This window comes from Parasteatoda tepidariorum, chromosome 2 (genome assembly GCF_982258835.1).
Source record: "Parasteatoda tepidariorum strain Cologne lab strain chromosome 2, Ptep-v5.0, whole genome shotgun sequence".
Classification (NCBI taxonomy): domain Eukaryota; kingdom Metazoa; phylum Arthropoda; class Arachnida; order Araneae; family Theridiidae; genus Parasteatoda; species Parasteatoda tepidariorum.
In genome coordinates this window covers 82,968,567-82,988,511 of record NC_141756.1, presented here as the reverse complement: position 1 = coordinate 82,988,511, position 19,945 = coordinate 82,968,567, and the positions used below count along the sequence as shown (strand labels likewise).

The 19,945-nt window shown below is 28.5% G+C and overlaps 1 protein-coding gene across 1 annotated transcript; it reads right to left on the bottom strand.

The window, feature by feature from the left end:
- Positions 1-276: 276 nt before the first annotated feature.
- BCL7-like (chromatin remodeling complex subunit BCL7B-like protein) lies at positions 277-15,963 on the bottom strand. Its single transcript, XM_043043736.3, has 7 exons — positions 15,676-15,963; positions 10,094-10,152; positions 9,639-9,658; positions 8,571-8,661; positions 5,952-6,035; positions 3,241-3,342; positions 277-1,179 (listed from the first exon to the last, which is right to left on the bottom strand). Exons 1-7 carry the CDS (start codon positions 15,765-15,767, stop codon positions 1,091-1,093), a joined length of 537 nt encoding a protein of 178 aa, XP_042899670.1. The 5' UTR covers positions 15,768-15,963; the 3' UTR covers positions 277-1,090.
- Positions 15,964-19,945: the final 3,982 nt, after the last annotated feature.

The window sequence follows — 19,945 nt, the reverse complement described above, 5'->3', positions numbered from 1 at the left end:
AACCAGTTTAATTCAGTAGTTTCCAATCGCTTGAAGATTTATTTTGGGTGAGTTTCCACAGGCTCTTAATTTTAAAAAAAAAGACTTTTCATTAAATGTAGCTTTCCTGAGGCATATTTAGACAATGCTAATTTTATCACCATCTGCCTGATTTAACAAAGATAATTAATCTACTTTATTGAAATCTTGCTATGTTTTTGTTTGTGAACTTTCTATAATATTTCTATATAAATATACTTTCTGAAATCAATGGAAGATAAAAATTCAGCTGATTCATTTTTGACACTTTTGAATACTTTTAATCTAGCACATTTGTTGTAAAATCTACATACAGTGAAAAACATTAGCATGGATTGTGCCATGCTCTGACAATAGATAAAATGGCAATATATATATACAAATAGTAAAAACACTCAGTATATATCAAGTTTTAAATTTTTTTAAGTGTAAAAAAAAAAAAGTCTTGTTAAACACTAAACACACAATCAGTAAAACATTAAACAATTTTAAGGACACACATATATATATACAATAAACATAAAATTTAACTTTGTACATATCTACATAGAAAAGATTCATCATTGTTTGAAAACCTATAAAATGTTCTTGAATACATTCCAATAAATTATGCTTAAAACGATTCTGCAAGTTTGAATGAACTCTATTCTTTTGGTTCAAATCAAATATTTCAATAATTATAAATTAGTTGCTTTTGATTAGGTATGATGTCAAAGCCAAGCTATCGAAAGTTTTTTTATAAAGGAAAGAAAAAAAAACTTCAGCTTACAATATTTCTGTATGTATAGTTGTCAAGTTAAATATATAAAAGAATCAGTAGATACTTTCAAAGAACAAACTGGTTTTTTAATAGCAAAGAAAAATGACTGGAGATGCATTTTCAATTTTTTAAATATGAAAAAAAAAATCCCCTAGCTTTTTTTTGGGCTTGGTCTACATCTGCAAACCCTGATTTTGGCAGATTTGAAAACTATTAAAACATACAAAACAATTTCTTTGAAGATTTGATCACAAGAGAATTATCTTAAGCATAACTAAAATTATCTCAATAGTTCTTGTTTAAGCAACATTGTTAGTCTTTATCACTTGTTAGCCTTTTTTTTAAAGGTGGCTCACAGCTGTCTTCACTTAAATCATCTGATTTCAAGTGCATAGACCCATCTAAAAATTATTTAAGAGACATATAAGATAACTACTTTGGAAAATCAAAATTAAAACATTTACAAGTAGAAAAGTTGCATAAAAGGGAACAAACATAAGGACCTCAAGCATAAAAGCTGTCAGTATATTGAATTCTATTTCTGTGAAAATAAGTCTCAAGAAATACTCATTTTTACTTTGCACCTTATATAATCATATTATGTTTTGCTTATTAAGAGAAACTTCGAGAAATTGACATTTTTAATTGTATATCGTCAATATATTTTGCTACGTTTTTAAATCTTATAGATCTCTGTACCTTCATTCATGGTCTTTCAGAGTGTGCAACAAAGCCTCTCTCCTAGAAGCAAATTAAAAACTACAACACTTGTATTTTTAGAAACAAGAAATGGGGAAATATCTAATAAATTACAAATCTTCAAGAGAATATTTTTTCACACCCTTTTTACGTATGTTATCGTTAAATTCAGTTACTTCATAGAATAACTAGGTATTTCATGAAATAAGTAGACAAATCGGTTAATGTATGTAATAGATGAAACATTTCATACTTTAACTAGTTACTCTATGAAAACGTCACAGTGAAAAATAAACTATTTCAAAATTATTTCATAAATAGATAATCACAGAAAAATACATTTTATCAGTATTGCGGATTATTAGTTGAAAAATAAGGAAAAGCAGATAATATAATCCATTATTGCTCATGAATCATGTCAGTAACTACGTCTATAAGCAACGGAATGAAGTGCGCACACATATACAAAGCAGCTACAAGCGGTTCAAAGAACTTTTGACTGCCATATTGCATACTTTAACGATCAGGCAATCATTATTCTTAAATCGTAGAATTTAATAATTTCATTTACTTTAACTTGTTTGGTTATTTCATGAAATACCTAGATATTTTACGGAATAACGAATTTCACACTTTAACAGGAACACTTTCCAGGAACAGTGGTCAGAAAGCCAAAAGGAGAAAAATAAAAATCTAAAAATTTGGCAAAATAAGGGTGATTTGATTTTTAAATTGGTGAACAAAAATTATGTTTGATTTTAAATTCATGTGAATACGAACATTACAAAAGTTATCAGGAGACTAAAAATGGAGTGAGTGTCTAACAGGATTTTTGTTAAAGGACTCCAAAAGTAGTGCAAGACACAATTTCTAAAATTTTTTAAAGCCAAAGATTGACTATCTTGTCCAATGGATTATTTTATTTGGTCTACCTTGGAAATAAGGGCTGGCGATAAATCTGAAAAAAAGGTGGGCATTCCTAAAAAATCCTTGTGTAAGGATTACTTTAAAATAATTCAGATTTGGAAAACCTTATTAAACATACTTAAAAATTTGCAACAAGGCAATACATACTATTTAGTTTTACTTCCCGTAAATTCTTGATTAGTTTTTGAATTTTCAAAAATTTTATGAGCCAATTTAGCAACAAAAACATATCTGTAATCCATATATAAAAAATATTAACACATGTCTGTAGAAATGAAAGGCAATTTTAGTTTTAAAGACCATCTACTTATATTAAGAAAAAAATAAATTAATGCTTAATTTTCACTTAATGTTATCTAATTATCACTATATTTTTTTCATAATTAAATCCAACACTCAGAAATACATATTCAATAGAATAAACATTTACAAATCATATGAAATTGTTTTATAAAAATCATTTAATATTGATAACCTAAAAGAATATTAATTTAGCATAAAATTTAAAGAGCACTGCATTCCAAGATACATTATTCTGCATTCCAAGATACATTATTTTGAACTGCTGTAAATGGATTTTTATTAATCTTTACGTTGCTATTGTGTTCTAAGCAGTTTTTATTTAAATTTCTATATGAAGTACAATTCTCCAAAAGCTCTTATTAAACAGACTATAACATGGTTACCCATTAGCCACTGCTAATCTAGAGTTTTAAGCACAGGAATTAATTTTGTAGTTAGTTTTTAATGTTATCTATATAATTTATAAGTAAACAAATAACCAATTGCATAATATAGAAAATCATATCCCTTCTTAATAAATAAAATAAACAGACCTGGTTGAGAATCTGGAAATTGAGCATCACTGCTGTTCTCCATGCTTAAGTTAGTGGCATCATCACTAGCAGCTCGCGAGTCTTGACTTATGTCTGCAAATCCTGTGAAAAAAATATTTATAAAGTTATGTTTGAAAAAATTAAATAACACAAGTAAAAAAAAAACTGTAATTAAGAGACCAATTTAAAAAATAAAAATATATCATTTTTCTTGATTCAGAATTAATACAAAGTGGTTATATGAATCAAGGTACAAAATGCTTAAAGGTCACAAATTTTTTACAATATAGGTAGGGACATAGCATTATTTTTAGGGGCATTCATTTTGAGAGATCTAAGCACAGAAAGAATGAAGTTTCAAAGAGGTTATCTGCTGCCAAGAGTCACTAGAACACATTAATCACCAGAAGACCACAGAGAAAAAACATGCAAACCAAACAAAACAAAAAAAACTCAAATTTCAATGTTTTGAGCTATAAAAGACGGCAAGCCTAAATTTTCAAATTGAAATACAAGATAAAATTATTTAAAAATTTTTCAACAAGAAAAGTGAAATATTCAAATGCAATTTCAATCAAAGTTAGCTGAAGAATTATGGCCAAAATACAGTGAAATAGGGTAATGAAAGAAGCTGAAAATCCACTTAAATTCAAAAAATGTTTTGAATGGTACATAGATTACAATACATTACAGAAGCTTACATTGGTCAAAAATTTAATGAATAGAGCAGGTTGGTTTGTCATGACAATTGAACTTACTGCCATTGAGAATTGATTTCTTAAAAAGAAACATGTATTAATAACATGTATTATTAACATGTTGGAAAAACTGTACATTAACTCCGACGATTGCTTAGCAATCTTTGTTTCTCGATGATAAACAGACTTCAGTCAAAATTAAAAATTATTCAATTAAAAGGTCCCAAAATTTTTTGTATATTAATTCCAACTTGATTCCACAGAGTTAGTTTCTAATTTTATTGGAATAAAAATAAGACCTAATAATTATGCTCAACTACCATTGTAATTGCACCCAAAAACAACTTTTTAAATAATTTTGACCAAAGAGACTATTTAGCAATGATGTAAAAAGTCACTTTTTAATGTTGTTAGGAATTTATATAGCTTTTATTGTGTTCATTATTTTAATTGCTTATTTTGACTGAAGAGAGTTTTACATAAAATTCATATTTAAAAAAAGTAAAAACCATTAAAAGGTAAATTTATTCGCTAATTATAAAACTGCAACCACTATAAATTAAAATATATTGTATAATAAGGTGTTATAAATTTAATTATATTAGGATGTTTCGTCACTGCGTGCCAACTCTAAAACCGTCAACATTTTTCACACATGATTGTTTCTCATCAGGTAAAAATTTCAATGGAAAACAAAATTTATTATATTTTATAAATTTAAAAAACTGTTGTCAAAGAAATAGGGTTCATCTCTGGGGAGTACGTTAAAAATGAATTTAACAAGCCTCCAAGGTTATTAAAATTTGATAATTGCCAACAAAATTCTTGTATTTGATTTAATTATCACAAACTATTTTCGCCAACATTGTCATTTGATTAAAAAAACTTATATACAACATAGCATAATATGGAAAAATCATGAAATTACTTTTTGTTTGAAATAATAAATAGTGCTGGATAAATAAATCAACAGCAGGTACATACCATTATAACTTTAATTAAATGAATATTGATAACAACAAAATATATCATTACTTTTTTTTGGTTTGTCAAATGACCACAACAGATAATTTTTCTGTCCAATAAAACTGCACAAAAAAGTAAAATGACAATTTATGTAATTATATTAATGATAGATAAATTGTTCTTCACATATCGATAAGTACAGAAATTGAAAGTGACTCTATAATGCTGAAATTTATAACCAAAACTCCTTTATAGATGAGAAAACATTAAAAGTTCTTAGAAATTTTTTTTTTTTTTTTTAAAGTAAAGATCACGATTTCAGAATAAAATAGGCAAACTTTTACAGAAATTTTTCTTTTTCCTTATAAAAAAAAAAGAAAAAAAAAGAGCAGTTCTGCAGGAAAAAAAATAGTAAAATACTTCCTTGAAAATTCTCATTATTTAGTATATTATGTTGAAATCTAGATCTAAATTAGAGGAATGCTGAAAATCATAAGAATAGTTGCCTGTTGAAAAATGAAAAACATAGAATGGAAAATAAATATTTAACAGTTACAAATAATAAAAAAATATTATAAACTTTGAAATAAATTAATTTTAAAAATGCACAGTACCTTAAAAGACACTTTTTAATCACTGAAATTATCTAGGAACACGTGTATAATATTATTTCACTATATTCATATTCCACAAAACTTAAGTGCGTTGAAGCTATTTTAACATGCAAGGAAAAAGTAGCTATATTAAAAAATTGTAAATAAAACTTTTACATACATATCCTCATGACATCTGTGATTTTTAATTTTTTTAAAAATAAAAACTAATGTGCAATTTTTTTTAATTACTTCATTTTTAATTAAAAAATAGCTGAACAAACTTGGAAGTTAGCCATTCTTGATCAAAATATTTTAAATTCAATCAATAAGGAAGACATTGATTTCAAGCTGATTAGTTCCTTCTTTGGACATTAAAAATTTTGTGATATTTCTTTAACTAATCTCTTCAGTCACATAAGAAAATTGTTATTAAAATGTAATATGTAGTTACCTAAACTTGACTCTTCCATGACACTTGATATAGAACTGGATTCTCTTGTACAAATATTTTTACTTTCACTTCCAATAGGAGAACCTAAATAAATAATTTCAGTCAATATTATAAGTATTCAGAATCATTTCTGACTGAGTGACATTCACAAACTATTGAAATTAATGTGTTCATTCATTAGTTATAAAATGCACATTAATTAAACTATTCCATAAAATATTTATACAGTCGGACTTCTATTTAACAAAGTTCCATTTCACGAGTTTCTCTATTTTGCGATTTTTTTCGAACAAAAAAGAACATTTTGGAAATTTCTTTGTAAAATAACTTCCAAACAGTGAAGTGAATTTTCTATTTAACTTTCCTTTGAGATCCACTTTCCTTATTTCCCAAAATATTTCAAACTCGTTATCATATTTTATGGGGGAAATGATCTTGAATTGATTTTTGAAGTTGCTTAACTTTTAGAGAAGGAAGTAAAATCCCTTTCCCTTTTTGATTGCATTTCAAACGAACAATTCAGATGAATTAAACATAAGAATGCATGTGGGAACATATATCTAAAATTACTTTTATGATAAATGCAGCTATAATTTTATAGATTTTTTAGTGGAAAATGTATGCAGCGTGATAGAGTAACATTGGATAATGTTTTGCTCTATTCTTGCTTTCCATGCAGATTTCTTTTATGGCTAAGATTTATAAAATAAATAATAGATACTAGTTTACAAGGTAAAGATGTATCAATTGCTATTTTAATTATGTCTAGTGTTTATGAATTAAAAACATGTTTCACATTGTTTAAGTATTTCAAAAGGTGATTTTCTATTTAAAGAATTTTCCATACAACGAACTTATTATTGGGATTTAGCGACTTCCTTAAATAGAGGTCCGACTGTATATTATTAGATCAGCGTTACAAGGTGTTATGTAGTATCTGTCCTTAATATATATAATTATATCCTGGTCAAAACTGAATAAAAAAAATACAAATCAAGAAGTACAAAGTAATATTTAAGACAGGAAAACCACAAACTATCAAAATCTGCCAAATATCTGGAGCGAAAGCATGGATGAAGATTCTAAAAATATACATTAAAAGGATTATTACGCATCACCATGGGTAGCTTAAAGTCCGGATCAAAGAGTTAACAAAATTTATCTAAAAACATCACTAATTTTTTATGATATACTAAACACTGTTTACTAACTTATTTATCCATAGTTTTTTTTCTTTCTATTTTTTAAAGAGCAAATATTGCTATTGCTCCACTGAATGCAACTTTTCAGTCATAAAATGTGATTCCAATTAAAGTATAACAACAAAAAATTGTTTCAACTGTATAAAATCATTCATACAAACAGCAATGAAATATCAGTAGCATATTCAGGGAGGAAAAAAAAAAATTCTTTCAATCTGCATTGAAATAGATTCACCAAACAGGTTATGTCATATCTCGTTTCTCCGGAGTGATGAGTTTGGATGATCATTCAATAGTGAATGTAGAAGGGAGAGTCTTGAGAAAGATCCACTCAAAAACAATATGTAGCATAATAATTTAAAGGCAATCTCATGAAAAATTTGAGTTATTCATATTAAAATTCGAATAATATAGGATATTATAACATTGATTTGCACAGTATTCATGGAATTGAGCAACACATTCCAATAAAACCAATTCAAATTATAATGAATAATTTTTTTTTCTCCATCATGGTTAAATTTTTTAAACTTTTGTTGTCTTTTTAAATAAGCAATTCAAAAGTAATCTGGGGCAATTATTTAACAATACTGCACTTTTATACACAGTATTCAAACTTTCTAAAAATTAATTTTGAACATAGCAAATATAATAAATGTGTAGAGTAAAAATAATATATCAGTTGAAAAGAAGCACAATAAGAAACATATTTTTTAAAATTTAATCTAGATTTCTTTTACATCGAAAGCTCCGATAAAATTCATTAAATATTTAATATAATATAAAAATTTATTCTATGTTATAACAATATTATAAATAAAATACTAAATATTTCTATTTAAAATTGTTAAAACTATTTAGTTATAACTAATTAACCACTAAATAAATAAAACTATAGTTATCTTTATTATAGCTCAAACTCACACAAATTTAATGTTAAATATAGAATGAATACACATTAGTTTCCACCCATACTAAATCTTTAGGTATAAGTTTGAACATAAAATTCAAAAAAAAAAAAAAAACATTCCCAGCTGTTAAGAATGCTTTTATAAATCATAACTAAAAATATTTTCAAGTTAACCAATGATTTTTTTAAAAAAAGGTGACTTAAATAAATGATTTGACAAAAAAAAAAGTTATTTAAATAAATGATTTTTTTTAAAACACAAATAACCAGAACACAGATAATTTTACCAGAATATAATTATTATTTAAACAGCGAATTAATATTTTTTAAAATGGAATATGAATAAAAAAAAGCAGTGTTTTTCAGGGATGGCGGCTCATTTTTATAAAGAGGATGCATTTATTGAGTTGAACGGATACACTTACACTGAAATAAATTATGAATGAATAACCAAAAACTATAGAAGATGAAGTTGTTAAATACAATATTTTATTATTAAGAGCTTACTCTTGCCACTTGAAGACTTTCCTTCTTGCAAGCATTTTTCAATGTTTTCCTTGTTACCTCTATTTGATGCATTTTTCCCCTTGGCACGAGTCTATGTAATGAAAAACTAACTGATAAATTTAATGAAAAACTACATAAAAATCAGAGATAGAAAAAGTCTCAGAAATATCAGGACTGACACTAAGGTAAAACTCCAAAATTAATCGCTTTAGTTACTTCAGATATTCTCCAAAATAGTTGCCTGATGTATATAAGATTCCCTCTTCTAACATGTTCTTAAAATATTTTTATTTTAACAATATAATGTTATGCAAATTATGTTTTTTTTAGACATTTACATTTTATAAAATATGTATGATAATAATTTTAAAGACACAAAATGCAAAAGCTCCTTAATCTTAATTTGTTGAAGATGCAGAGATATCATGCTATGCAGAAGTTTTCAGCAATTCTAAATAAAAAAAAAAAAAAAATTTAAAAAATGTGGAAATATGCATGAAGGAAAATTTTGCCTGGCATAATCATTGCTATATAAACAATACTTATTCATACTATGTAGAGGGAAATAAAATATTGAATCGGTAAAAAAAAAAAATTCAGATTTTTCGTAACTGAGTGCAAAATAGCCCATATTTTGGAGAAATTAGTCACTTTAGTATCCTTTTTTTCCTATATAGTTGTATGAATTGGCAACTCTGAACTACAGATGTTCAAGTTTCAAAAGTCTAGCGGAATCACTAACATCCCAATTAGATTTTTAAAAATGTAAAATTTATAAAACAAAATTTTAATGTTAGATATAAATAGTAGCAAATAGTAATCTAGTTAATAATTAATTAAACTTAATAATTAATTAACAAATTTGTGTAAGGCAATAAAGATAGAATAAATAAAAATTTCTCACAGAGTCAAAGTTCAATAGCAGAACAAATAAGCAGAAATTGTGTTAGAGAAAGCTTTTGCTGCTTGCCTTTTTTTATGTTCTTCAATTCTTTTTTATATTATTCATTTATTCTGTGTTTTATTCTTATTCAGTTTCAAAGAATAATTAAATTTTAAAAAATTTACCTGTGCTTCTCTGCTTGGCACTGAAAAAAAAAAAAAAGAAGTCTTTTTATTGAAACAAATCAGTAAAAATTCTGAGACTTAAGAGTAACAATGTACAATGCACTAAAAAAAAAAAAAAAAAAGACTACCCTCTCTTAATTTAATGAACGGATCTTCACATTCTAGGACTGAATCTTAATGATTCGAGAGGGTGACCTCAAATATGCTAATTAATTAGTGCAGTTGATACTTCAAGTTCCATCCATTCCATTTGAATCCATCGAAAAAAAGCTATGTTTATTTATATAAAAGATGTTTTTGTGTCTAATTTTGTAACTTAAAATATCGTATGCACTAATTAATAGCATATATGAGGCTACCCTCTCGAAATATTAAGATTGTGGTTAATTTTCCTCTGTGTTTTTTTTTTTGGCACATTGTACATCTTTCATAAAATAAGACTTTTTTTCACATACCTGGAACCCATTTATAAATTTTCATAGTCGTGTCACCAATAGTCACCCATTTCTTTTCCCTAAAAGTAAACACAAAAGCAATTTACAAAATAAGTCTGATACATTTTCATTTATGAAGGGATTATTAAAATTATTCACTTCTTCAATTACTGTTATAAATTGGATGAAGAAAACAATCTCTTTTTGTCTCACTTAATTCAAATCTATTCGATCTTCTTAAAGAAAGAAAGAAAGTCATGTTTTAGAAATTATGTTTTAATTAAAAAGAAGAAATGCATAAATTTGTGCCGTGTTGTAAAAAGTAAATGGTAACTATTGAAACAATAGAAGAAAGAGCAGATTCATGTATCGTGATCTGCAGCAGAATAATCGCCAAGCCTTGGCAGCTACCAGCACTAGCCGACGAGAATTGAAAAAATAAAATAAAAAATCACAGGAGACCAATTTGAAAGGTATAACTTGAAGACAAATTTAAAGAAACCCCTACATGGTTTTTTAATTAAAAAAAAAAAAGAAGACTTTGTTATTAGAATGAAATATAGAAGATAAGACAAAACAAAAGTATTTATTAAACATAAAGTATGACAGAAAAAAAAAGAATAAGATGTATTAAGAAATTAAAATTTGTTTTAGTTATTTGGCACCATTTCTACTTGATCACAATAAAATAATCTTCCATGTATTGAAAATAAGTATTTTCTTTCTAATTCTTTGTCACTCAACATTTTCTTCCATAACAGCATTAAACATTTTAAGTCGACATTACTATTATTTGGTGAACGAAAAATGCTGGACTTCGTATGCTGTTAGAACATTCAAAAGTTCAGAGTTTCTTACGGGATGCAAGGAAGGCAGTTGCATTAACCGAGTATATAGTTTCAGGGCCTGCGCTAAGCATTTGCCACCTTGCCAAATGCGATAAAATCATAAATTTGAGAAATAAAATTGTATTTTGAAAAAAGTATTGGCGATAGACTTTTTCCATCAGAAAGAAAAATATAGAGTTAAGTTGATCCTCAAAATTACGTCAAAATAAATTTTAATAAAAAGCCTATATTTTTTATTTGATTAAATAATTTTCAGTAGATGAGCCACATAACCTATTAAAATTGGGTTTAAATAATATAAGCCTGAAACAAACTACCGTAAAATAGTTTTCTATGAAAAACATTAATCATAAAAAATGTTCAAGCTTTGCATTTGGCAAAGACTTTCAAAAATTGGAGAATACTTATGATATTTGGCTAATACTTTGATATCTTTAGCATAGGTCCAGAATTTTAGGAATTCCCTGGCACCAAATGAATCTTTGCACTGACATAATAAATTTGTCAGTGGACAAATCAGAAACAAACTCAAGATGTAATACTCAGGCAACAGCACATTTGAATAGAGCAATGCAACTCGTTCCTGTAAACTGATATTTATAAACAAGCAAGGGCCCAGCAAAATCAACACCTATAAACTTGGAAGGATTTCGATATGCTGACTATATCAGATGAAAGCGGAGCTTAATTCTGTCCCCTATTTCTTTGATTAAAGAACTTATATGGTAAACACGTTTAAATAATCATTTTTTACTGTTTGCCATCCTCTAATTATCCAAAATTCTGACTTAAGTTCAGACAGTGTGACGATGCAAACTTATATGAGTCTGTCGAATGAGAAATTCTGCAACCCCGTGCTGAAGGCCAGGAAATATTTCTGCGTCTGTATCTGCATACAAATAATTAACATCTTTGAAAAATACATTCTCTCTATTTTTTGGGCATATTCCTGTAAAACTACAATCGCCAAGATGCCAAATGAATTTTAAATGCAAATTTTAAAACATGTAGAGGTTTTTCAAGAAGGTGGTTACCAGTTATACTTTTTTAGTTTATATCCTTCTGTGGTTTTTTGAAGTTTTCGCTCGCAAGTTGCAAAGTCTTGGTAATTATTCAGTCGCAGATCACACTATGGAAATCTTCCCTATTTTTTTAAGTTATTGCAATTACAAGAGTCCGATAGTTTTAGTAGCCACAAATATGTATCAATAGGGAAATAGCTCTTAAAACTGAAATAACTTGAACTCAAATATTCTAAAGATCAATAAGTACTGAATAAGTGGAAAACAAAAACAATTTAATCAATATAGAGCTCTGATAATTTATCATAAAAGTTTTTCCATTCTTACATATTTTCATTCACTACTTTACTTATTTTCTTTCCTTTATATTTTTAAACTTAAAATTTGTTTTAAAAAAATGAAAAGTATACAAATTCCCCCGAAATTTAGGATAGTATTGGGGAGATTTCTGCATCGTGATCAGTGGTCAATTCTTGGCAATTTTTAGGGAGCGGACTGCGAGAAACTAAAAAAAAAAAAAAACATAACAGAACAGGACCGACTTTAAAGGTATAACTCATAGGTGGGGAACCTGCGGCCTCCACGAGGTACTTGTGCGGCCCTTTGCCACCTAGTACAAAATGGTAGAGTTCGTTTCAAAAAACAACTATTGTACATCAACGACATGTCAGTTGCGCGAAAAATCCCGCCAAAGACTGAAAATTCCACAAATTCCTTTGCTGAAAATTCCACAATATTTATGTCATTTACATATCTAAAAGAAACGAATAATGTTCTAAGTAATATTTATTTGATAATAAATTAAAATTACAAAGTACTATAAACAAAATTTGTAGGTTTCAGATCTCCCATTTGAGTGTCACAACTTGCTTTGGCTTCCCTGTTGTGATCTTCAGCAAACTGTAGTTAACAGTGCGTGCTTATAACAGTTACACGGCTTATAACAGTTGTTAAAGATATTATTTGATATTCGTTTTTTTTTATCCATCATGTCAAATAGTAAGAGAAGAAAATTAGGTGATGAAAACAGAACATTTAATGTAGAATGGGAGTTAGATTTTTTCTTTACTGCTGAGAAAGATAAAATGATGTGTTTGTTGTGCAATACAGTTTTAAATACTTTTAAAAAAAACGAATGCAAATAAACACTATTTGACTCATAAAGAACATAAATATTTCGCTTTACAAGGTGAATCACGAAAAGCTGCACTCCAAAAGTTGAAAAATGAGAAGCATCATTAGTGCCTTTGTAAATCAAAATTCCGCTGCAGTTGCTGTTACGTATAAAATGGCACATATACTTGGAAAAAGGGACAAACCATTTAGTGACATTGAAATAATTAAAGAATGTATTGTTGAAGCAGTGAGTATGTTAGATCCAAGAAATGTCGACAAATACAAACAATTACCTCTTTCAAGAAGAACTGTAACAGATCGACAGCACGAATTAGCGCAAAATGTAACAGAGCAACTTCATACAATTATACAAAATGAAGATGTTTATTTTTCAATTGCTTTAGATGAAAGCACTGATAAAACAGATTCGGCACAAGTTTTATATTTTATTTGTACTATAACTAAAGATTTTCAATGTTACGAAGAACTACTTGCGTTGGGTACACTAACTGGAAGAACTCGCGGAGCCGATATTTTCGAAAACTTCAAAGAAGTATGTAATAAATTACAATTGAATGTCAGTGATTTAGTCAGTGTCTGCACCGATGGCGCACCTCCCATGAGAGGCAAAAAAGAAGGATTCGTTGCTTTGTTAAAAAAGGAAAACTTAAACTTGAAAAAATTGATATTTCACTGCATTTTGCATCAGCAAAATCTACCATTTTGCAAGACACTCTGGATAGAACCATTGCCATTGCCAACTATATTCGCGTAAATGCAATGCGTCATTGTGAATTTCGGCAGATGCTCTCTTTAGATGAGGAAACGTATAGTGTTGACCTACCGTACTACTGCAAGGTTCGCTGGCTATCAACAGGTCAGGTTTTGATAAAAGTTTTGTCTTTACGACGACAAATTTTAAACTTTTATCAAGAACAAGGAAAACAATATCAGATGAAGTATTTCTCAGAAACCTTGCATTTTTGTCTGATATGATGACAAAACAATTTAAATATTTGCCTGCAAGGTGAAACGAGGTATATTTATGAAATGTGGCAAAAGATCCAAGCGTCTAGAAAAAAATTATCATTTTTCAAAACATTGCTTTGTCGAACGGAAATATCTGCACAACACTTCCCGGAGCTAGCTAAAATGTTAAATGAGCAAAACTGTGAAAATAAAATATTCGATGAATATGTAGGTGTCTTGGATTGTTTAATAGAAGAGTATACTAAAAGATTTTCTGATTTTGACGAGCACACTCCTGCTATGAAACTGGCATTTGAACCACATTTAATAGATATATCCGAGGCTCCTGCAGAACTACAAATGGAGTTAATTGATTTAGGGGAAGATAGTATCATCAAATCCCTTTTTAACGCTAAAAAGGACGCCATAGAAATCTGGAAAAATGCTGTTGAATATCCATGCCTTCGAGAACATGCTCGGCGTTTACTTTCCTGCTTCGGAAGTACCTACTGTTGCGAGACAACATTTTCTCTCATGTCAAAAATAAAAACAAATTTAAGAACACAAATTACAGATGCACATTTAGAGGATCAATTAAAGCTGTGTGTTACGAAGCTTGATCCAAATATACAATTACTGTCAAACAAAAAACAAAGCCAAATAAGTCACTAACTTAGTGAATAAAAAAATATTTTTTATTGTATTTTTTTATAATATTTTTATATTATTTTATATGTATATTATATTTAAAATTTTGTAGTATTATATTTTATTTTTTCTATATAATGCAATAAATTGTTAAATCTATAGAAAAACTATAATAATTTCACAAAAGTCACTTTCTTAGGTCAATCAGCTTATGCGGCCTCTCTTATTGCTGCCTAATTTAAATGTGGCCTCTAATGGTAAAAAGGTTCCCCACCTCTGGTATAACTCATAGTCACCCCCTGTCAAACATCTATATACATATTTTTTTTAAAATTTGCAATTTTAAATTCTATTTGGCATCTTGGAGATTGTAGTTGGCGTGAGAGATCCCGATACGGAAATATCCAATTAATATTTTAAATTTAAAAGGTTATAAATAAAGATATATACATTATCGTTTTATAAATAAGACGGACTTTCTTCTAATTAAATATATTTATAATTAAAATGTCAGTTAATATTGACTTTCTAATGGCAATTATAATTTTTTAATATAAAATAACCAAAACAAATTTAATTCTAGTAAATTAATAATAAAACTCAGCTGCAGTAGCACAGTTATAACAAAATTTAAATTAAAGATTAAAATACAGATAGACAGACATCAAACTCCGATCAAGCTTCAGTCGTAATTTTCCCTCAAACAGGAGACAGAGATTATTCACAAACTTTATTTTAAGTCAAATCAAACTTCATTATTAATAACTAAATTGAATTAAAAGCAAATTTAATTAAGAATATTATAAATAATATTTCAGAAAAAAAAAACATAAGTTCTTTCAAAGAGCAGCAAAGGTAGAGGTCAAACTTGAATTAAACAGAAAGGACTGTATTTCATTTTTAAAACCTTACAACAAAAAAACGGTAGTAAATTGACTTTTTTTAAAAAAATTTCATTTTGAACAAAATTATATTTAAACAAAGCCAAATAAATACTTACCATTTACGAACTTTGTCGATAGCTTGCATAACACGCTTGATATCATCTTTTGCTCGGCTTCGCGTTTCAGCCCGGATCGATCTGGACATCATATTGAGATTTTTTTTTAATGTTACGTCCAATTGAAGGGAGATAAGACTAACAAAACGTTCCCGAATGGTCAATGCTTCACACAGACAAGATTCCGACAGGTAGGGTAAATAACCAGTGTCGAAGAGTAAAGGAAGATTTTGCCGATAAAAAATAGTTTGACAACAAAAGAAGTCAGAAAAAAATATTAGACAGTTAAAGTTGCAGTTTTTGATAAAAATTATCAAATATAGGAAAAAATAAACTTTTTTTTAATCAAAATGATTTTTTTTCTTCTCTTTTCTTCTAAGAATGAAAGAAAAATAAATGTGGCCAATAATAGAAGTTGTACATAGTTATAATCTTTTTTTCATATTGAACAACGCATTCAACCCTCAGCCATATTGCTGTCGCGACGACATTCCTCTCTCCTCCTGGTCCTATACTACAAGCGCAATAAGAGGAACAACATAATTGTTTTAGTAAGAAATTCAATAATTAAGCAATATATTTTATGTCTAGTTCTGAGCTTTACTATTAGTTGTTTGTTCATTAACTTAAGAGCTGAACAATAACCACATAAACGCTTTTGTTTCGCTGGTGGGTCATTTCTGTTAATGCGTCGCTTATTCTTTCCAGATCAAAAGTGCTAAGAGTAATTTGGACTGTAGTCTAAGAAAATTCGGAAATACAAGCGGAAAATTTATTGGCACAGTTTTCGAGTCCAAAATATTTTTAACTAATCAAGTTCTCACTCGCATCTCTGAATCTTTTGCGTGTACTGCTGCCCCCAGTACTGCTTGTACCATTCCCACTGATTTTAATTTTCGGGTATGCGAAAAAAACACTCTTTGCTAGTTTTTCGCGAATAAATATTTCCACCAATCTGGTTTTCATTCGTATGTGAAAGAATTCTCATTGTATCCTGTGGAACTTAATAAATTATTAACGTCAGGGAACAGAATTATTCTGAACTGGTGATTTCTCTTTAAACTACAACTTTTTAATTGGTTGACTAGGTCGATCGCTTGCTTCATTCTGTGGAGTATGAGCATGCATCAAACGTCTTATGTGAAAGCGCTGAATTTGGCAGAGCAGGGCACAAATGAGGTGGTATAGAACTTTAGTGTAGCAAATCGTCACTGTGACAAACAGCTGTGGGAAACATTTGCCTAAGAAACTTTTTTTTACGCATAAATGACCGTTGAAAAATGTAAGCAAACGCCTTTTTCTTCATTTACACACACACACCAAAAAAAAGAGAAAAAAAATGCGCAAGGTAATATCTTTTATGTTCGGGAAAATTTCAAGCTTTGTGAAAGACATGTTTAGGTTAGGTTAGGTAAAGTTTACATTTTTAGGTTAGATACTAACCTAACCTAACTACTTAGGTACTCTATGTTAATAACATGTTTAGGTTAGGTTATTGCGTTGTAAAAGACATGTTAGGTTAGGTTGCAAAGATATTTTGAAGAATACGATAATGAGTGCTGAACAAGTGTATTCAAGTGTATTTAAAATCAATAAACTGTTATCTTCTTATCCTTGCCATTGCGAACGAAGCAGTAAAGTGTAATGAGCTATCAGGAGAAATTTTCCATTCTGAATGAAATTAAGCCCCATTCGTATTATCTGGAGCCTTAAGAGAAAAAAGCAACAAAAAAAAAAACAAAAAAAAACCTAAGGTTAATCTCGTGGCAGTAAGACATAAATGATATGGCTGCTAGAGATTACCAACACTAAAAATTTTGCCGGGTCCGGGTACCCCGTGGAAATTTAATATTGAACCAGGTCGGCTATTATAACATTTATGCAAAACAATATAAAAATTTTATTTTCCATTTTACTAGATAAAATTCTAATAAAATTTGTTGCTTTAAAATAAATAAAAACATTTGTCTCATTTTTAGATATTTCCTTTAACTAAATTTAAAAAAAAAAATGGTTTATAGAGTAAATTTGGAGGGACATTGCGGATTTAGAATGATTGATTTAAAACTTTTCAATGAAGTGGAGACTTCTAATAAAAATGAAAATTTTATTTCATTTACTTAATTTTTAATAGCGTTAATTAATGCAGTTTCTGTTAAATGGAGGATTTTTAAAAATATTTTAGCAACACGACCATTAATTTTTAATCATCTACATTAAAAAAAATATAGCATATTTAAGCATGTGCATATATAGCATATGGAAGCAAAATTAGAATAACAGTAATACACATCCAGATTTTCCTTGCTGTTATCTGTGAATTTCTTCCATCATGATTTTGATAACTTTAAAAAATATCAATATATATGTCCTTTTCTCTAATTTTATATTTATTTTACTATCATATTACATAATTTAGTTAAACTAGTTTTTAGCCTTAGATTTCCCATTTCCGAAGTTTCCCATTTTACCAAGATTTTCCAGAATTAAAATTCTTCACAAAAGTTAAATATGTCGTACCTCAACAGAAATTTCAGCTTGATTATTAAGAAACTGATGAAATACTTCAATTTCCAAAGATACATACATGAATAATTTTAAGCCTACTTAAATTATAATTATGTTTGTATCGAACATTAATGAATTTTACTCTGCACTAGATACCCGGTAAAATATGTCGGGACGTGTACTTAGTACTGGTTCTTGTGGCTAAAAACCGGGTCCTGGTGATAACTAAGGAATGAAAATATGACTTGGTAGGCCAGGTATTGAGTAATTATTAAATGGTAGTACTTCTTTAATGACTACAATTAAAGATGATTTCTGTATGAACTGTTCTGTTGTCAATGTGCCCCGAAGATTCGGATCCTGCCAGATGTAGCTCCATTCATATACGACTAAAAGCTCACGATCGGTCCAAATAAGGAAAAATTATTCAACAGCGGAAGACGAGACACGGATTAGAGTCCTCTTTCCGTCGGGCTAACCTTGAGAAGTTTTCGTGTTCTTTTTTTCTATAACGCAAATTCGGAGTTAGTTCAATCCGAAAAGTTTGCTAAGAAGGCAAGATTGTCTCATATCTCGATTCAGAACCTTTGGTTTCTTTATTGGGTTAAAACTTACATGGTTGCAAAAATAAACTTTGATACAGCCATAAATCAGATAGGGACGGGTAGTTTATCACCGATAATAACACAATTTATAACGTATAACATTTTTGAAATAACTATCGCTCACATCTCTTAAGCATTTATAGTTACAGAAATATGTAGTTATAAGGGGAATTTATAGTTATAAGGAAAATTTATAGTTATAAAGAGAATTTATAGTCATAGACATCAATATTTATAAGAAAAGCTAAGGTGGCTCATAAGTTTGAGCGTTCGCTTCCAAATTCGCTTCCCAATTTATACGAATTTTGCTCCCTGTTAGCACCGACCACATTGCTAACATAAAATATACTAAGTAATTGACGGATCATGGATTAGAATCCTCTCGCCGTCTGGCTAACGGTGAAAGATTTTCGTGATTTTCCTTGTAACGCAAATGCGGGTTAGTTCCATTAAAAAGTCTTCCACGAAGGCTGGTTTGTCCCAATTCTCGATCAAGGATTCCCCTTGTCTTCTGTGTTGGTTGCAAAATTACAAGACAACGGGTTTGAACGTTGATAGTTGTAATCTAAGAATTGTGTCGCGCTGTTTACCACCGGTTATTAAATAAGATTTATTCATAGGAATGCGAGACCCTCATCACCATTATTACAACTCTGTTTTTTAACGTTGTTTATTGCTCTCACACGCATTCGCAATTAGAATGAAATTGAAAAAATCTGCGAGCATTGCAAATATATGCACAAAACAAAAATTTTGAATTTTTATTTTTATATGACACGTTTAATTCTAATATTTTTCAGTAACAATGAGATTTCAAGCATTATAATATCAGTATATTTTGAGATCAATACAAGGCACATATAAAAGAAAGTAAAACAATAATCTACAAAATGAAAATTATACAAACATGAGCTTCAAAAATGCTGCCGTGCTAAATTTCAAAACATACTCTAATAAAAATTTATAAAAAAGACAAACGAAACTCACTAATACATATTGATAATTTTTAATTATTATATTTTATTAATATAGTTGGTAATTATTACATCCAATTTATTACTCAATCACATTTATAAATATTTAACAATAAATTATTATAAATTAGTTATAAATGATATCAAAAGATCGTGGATTAAAAATAATTACTTATCAGTAGT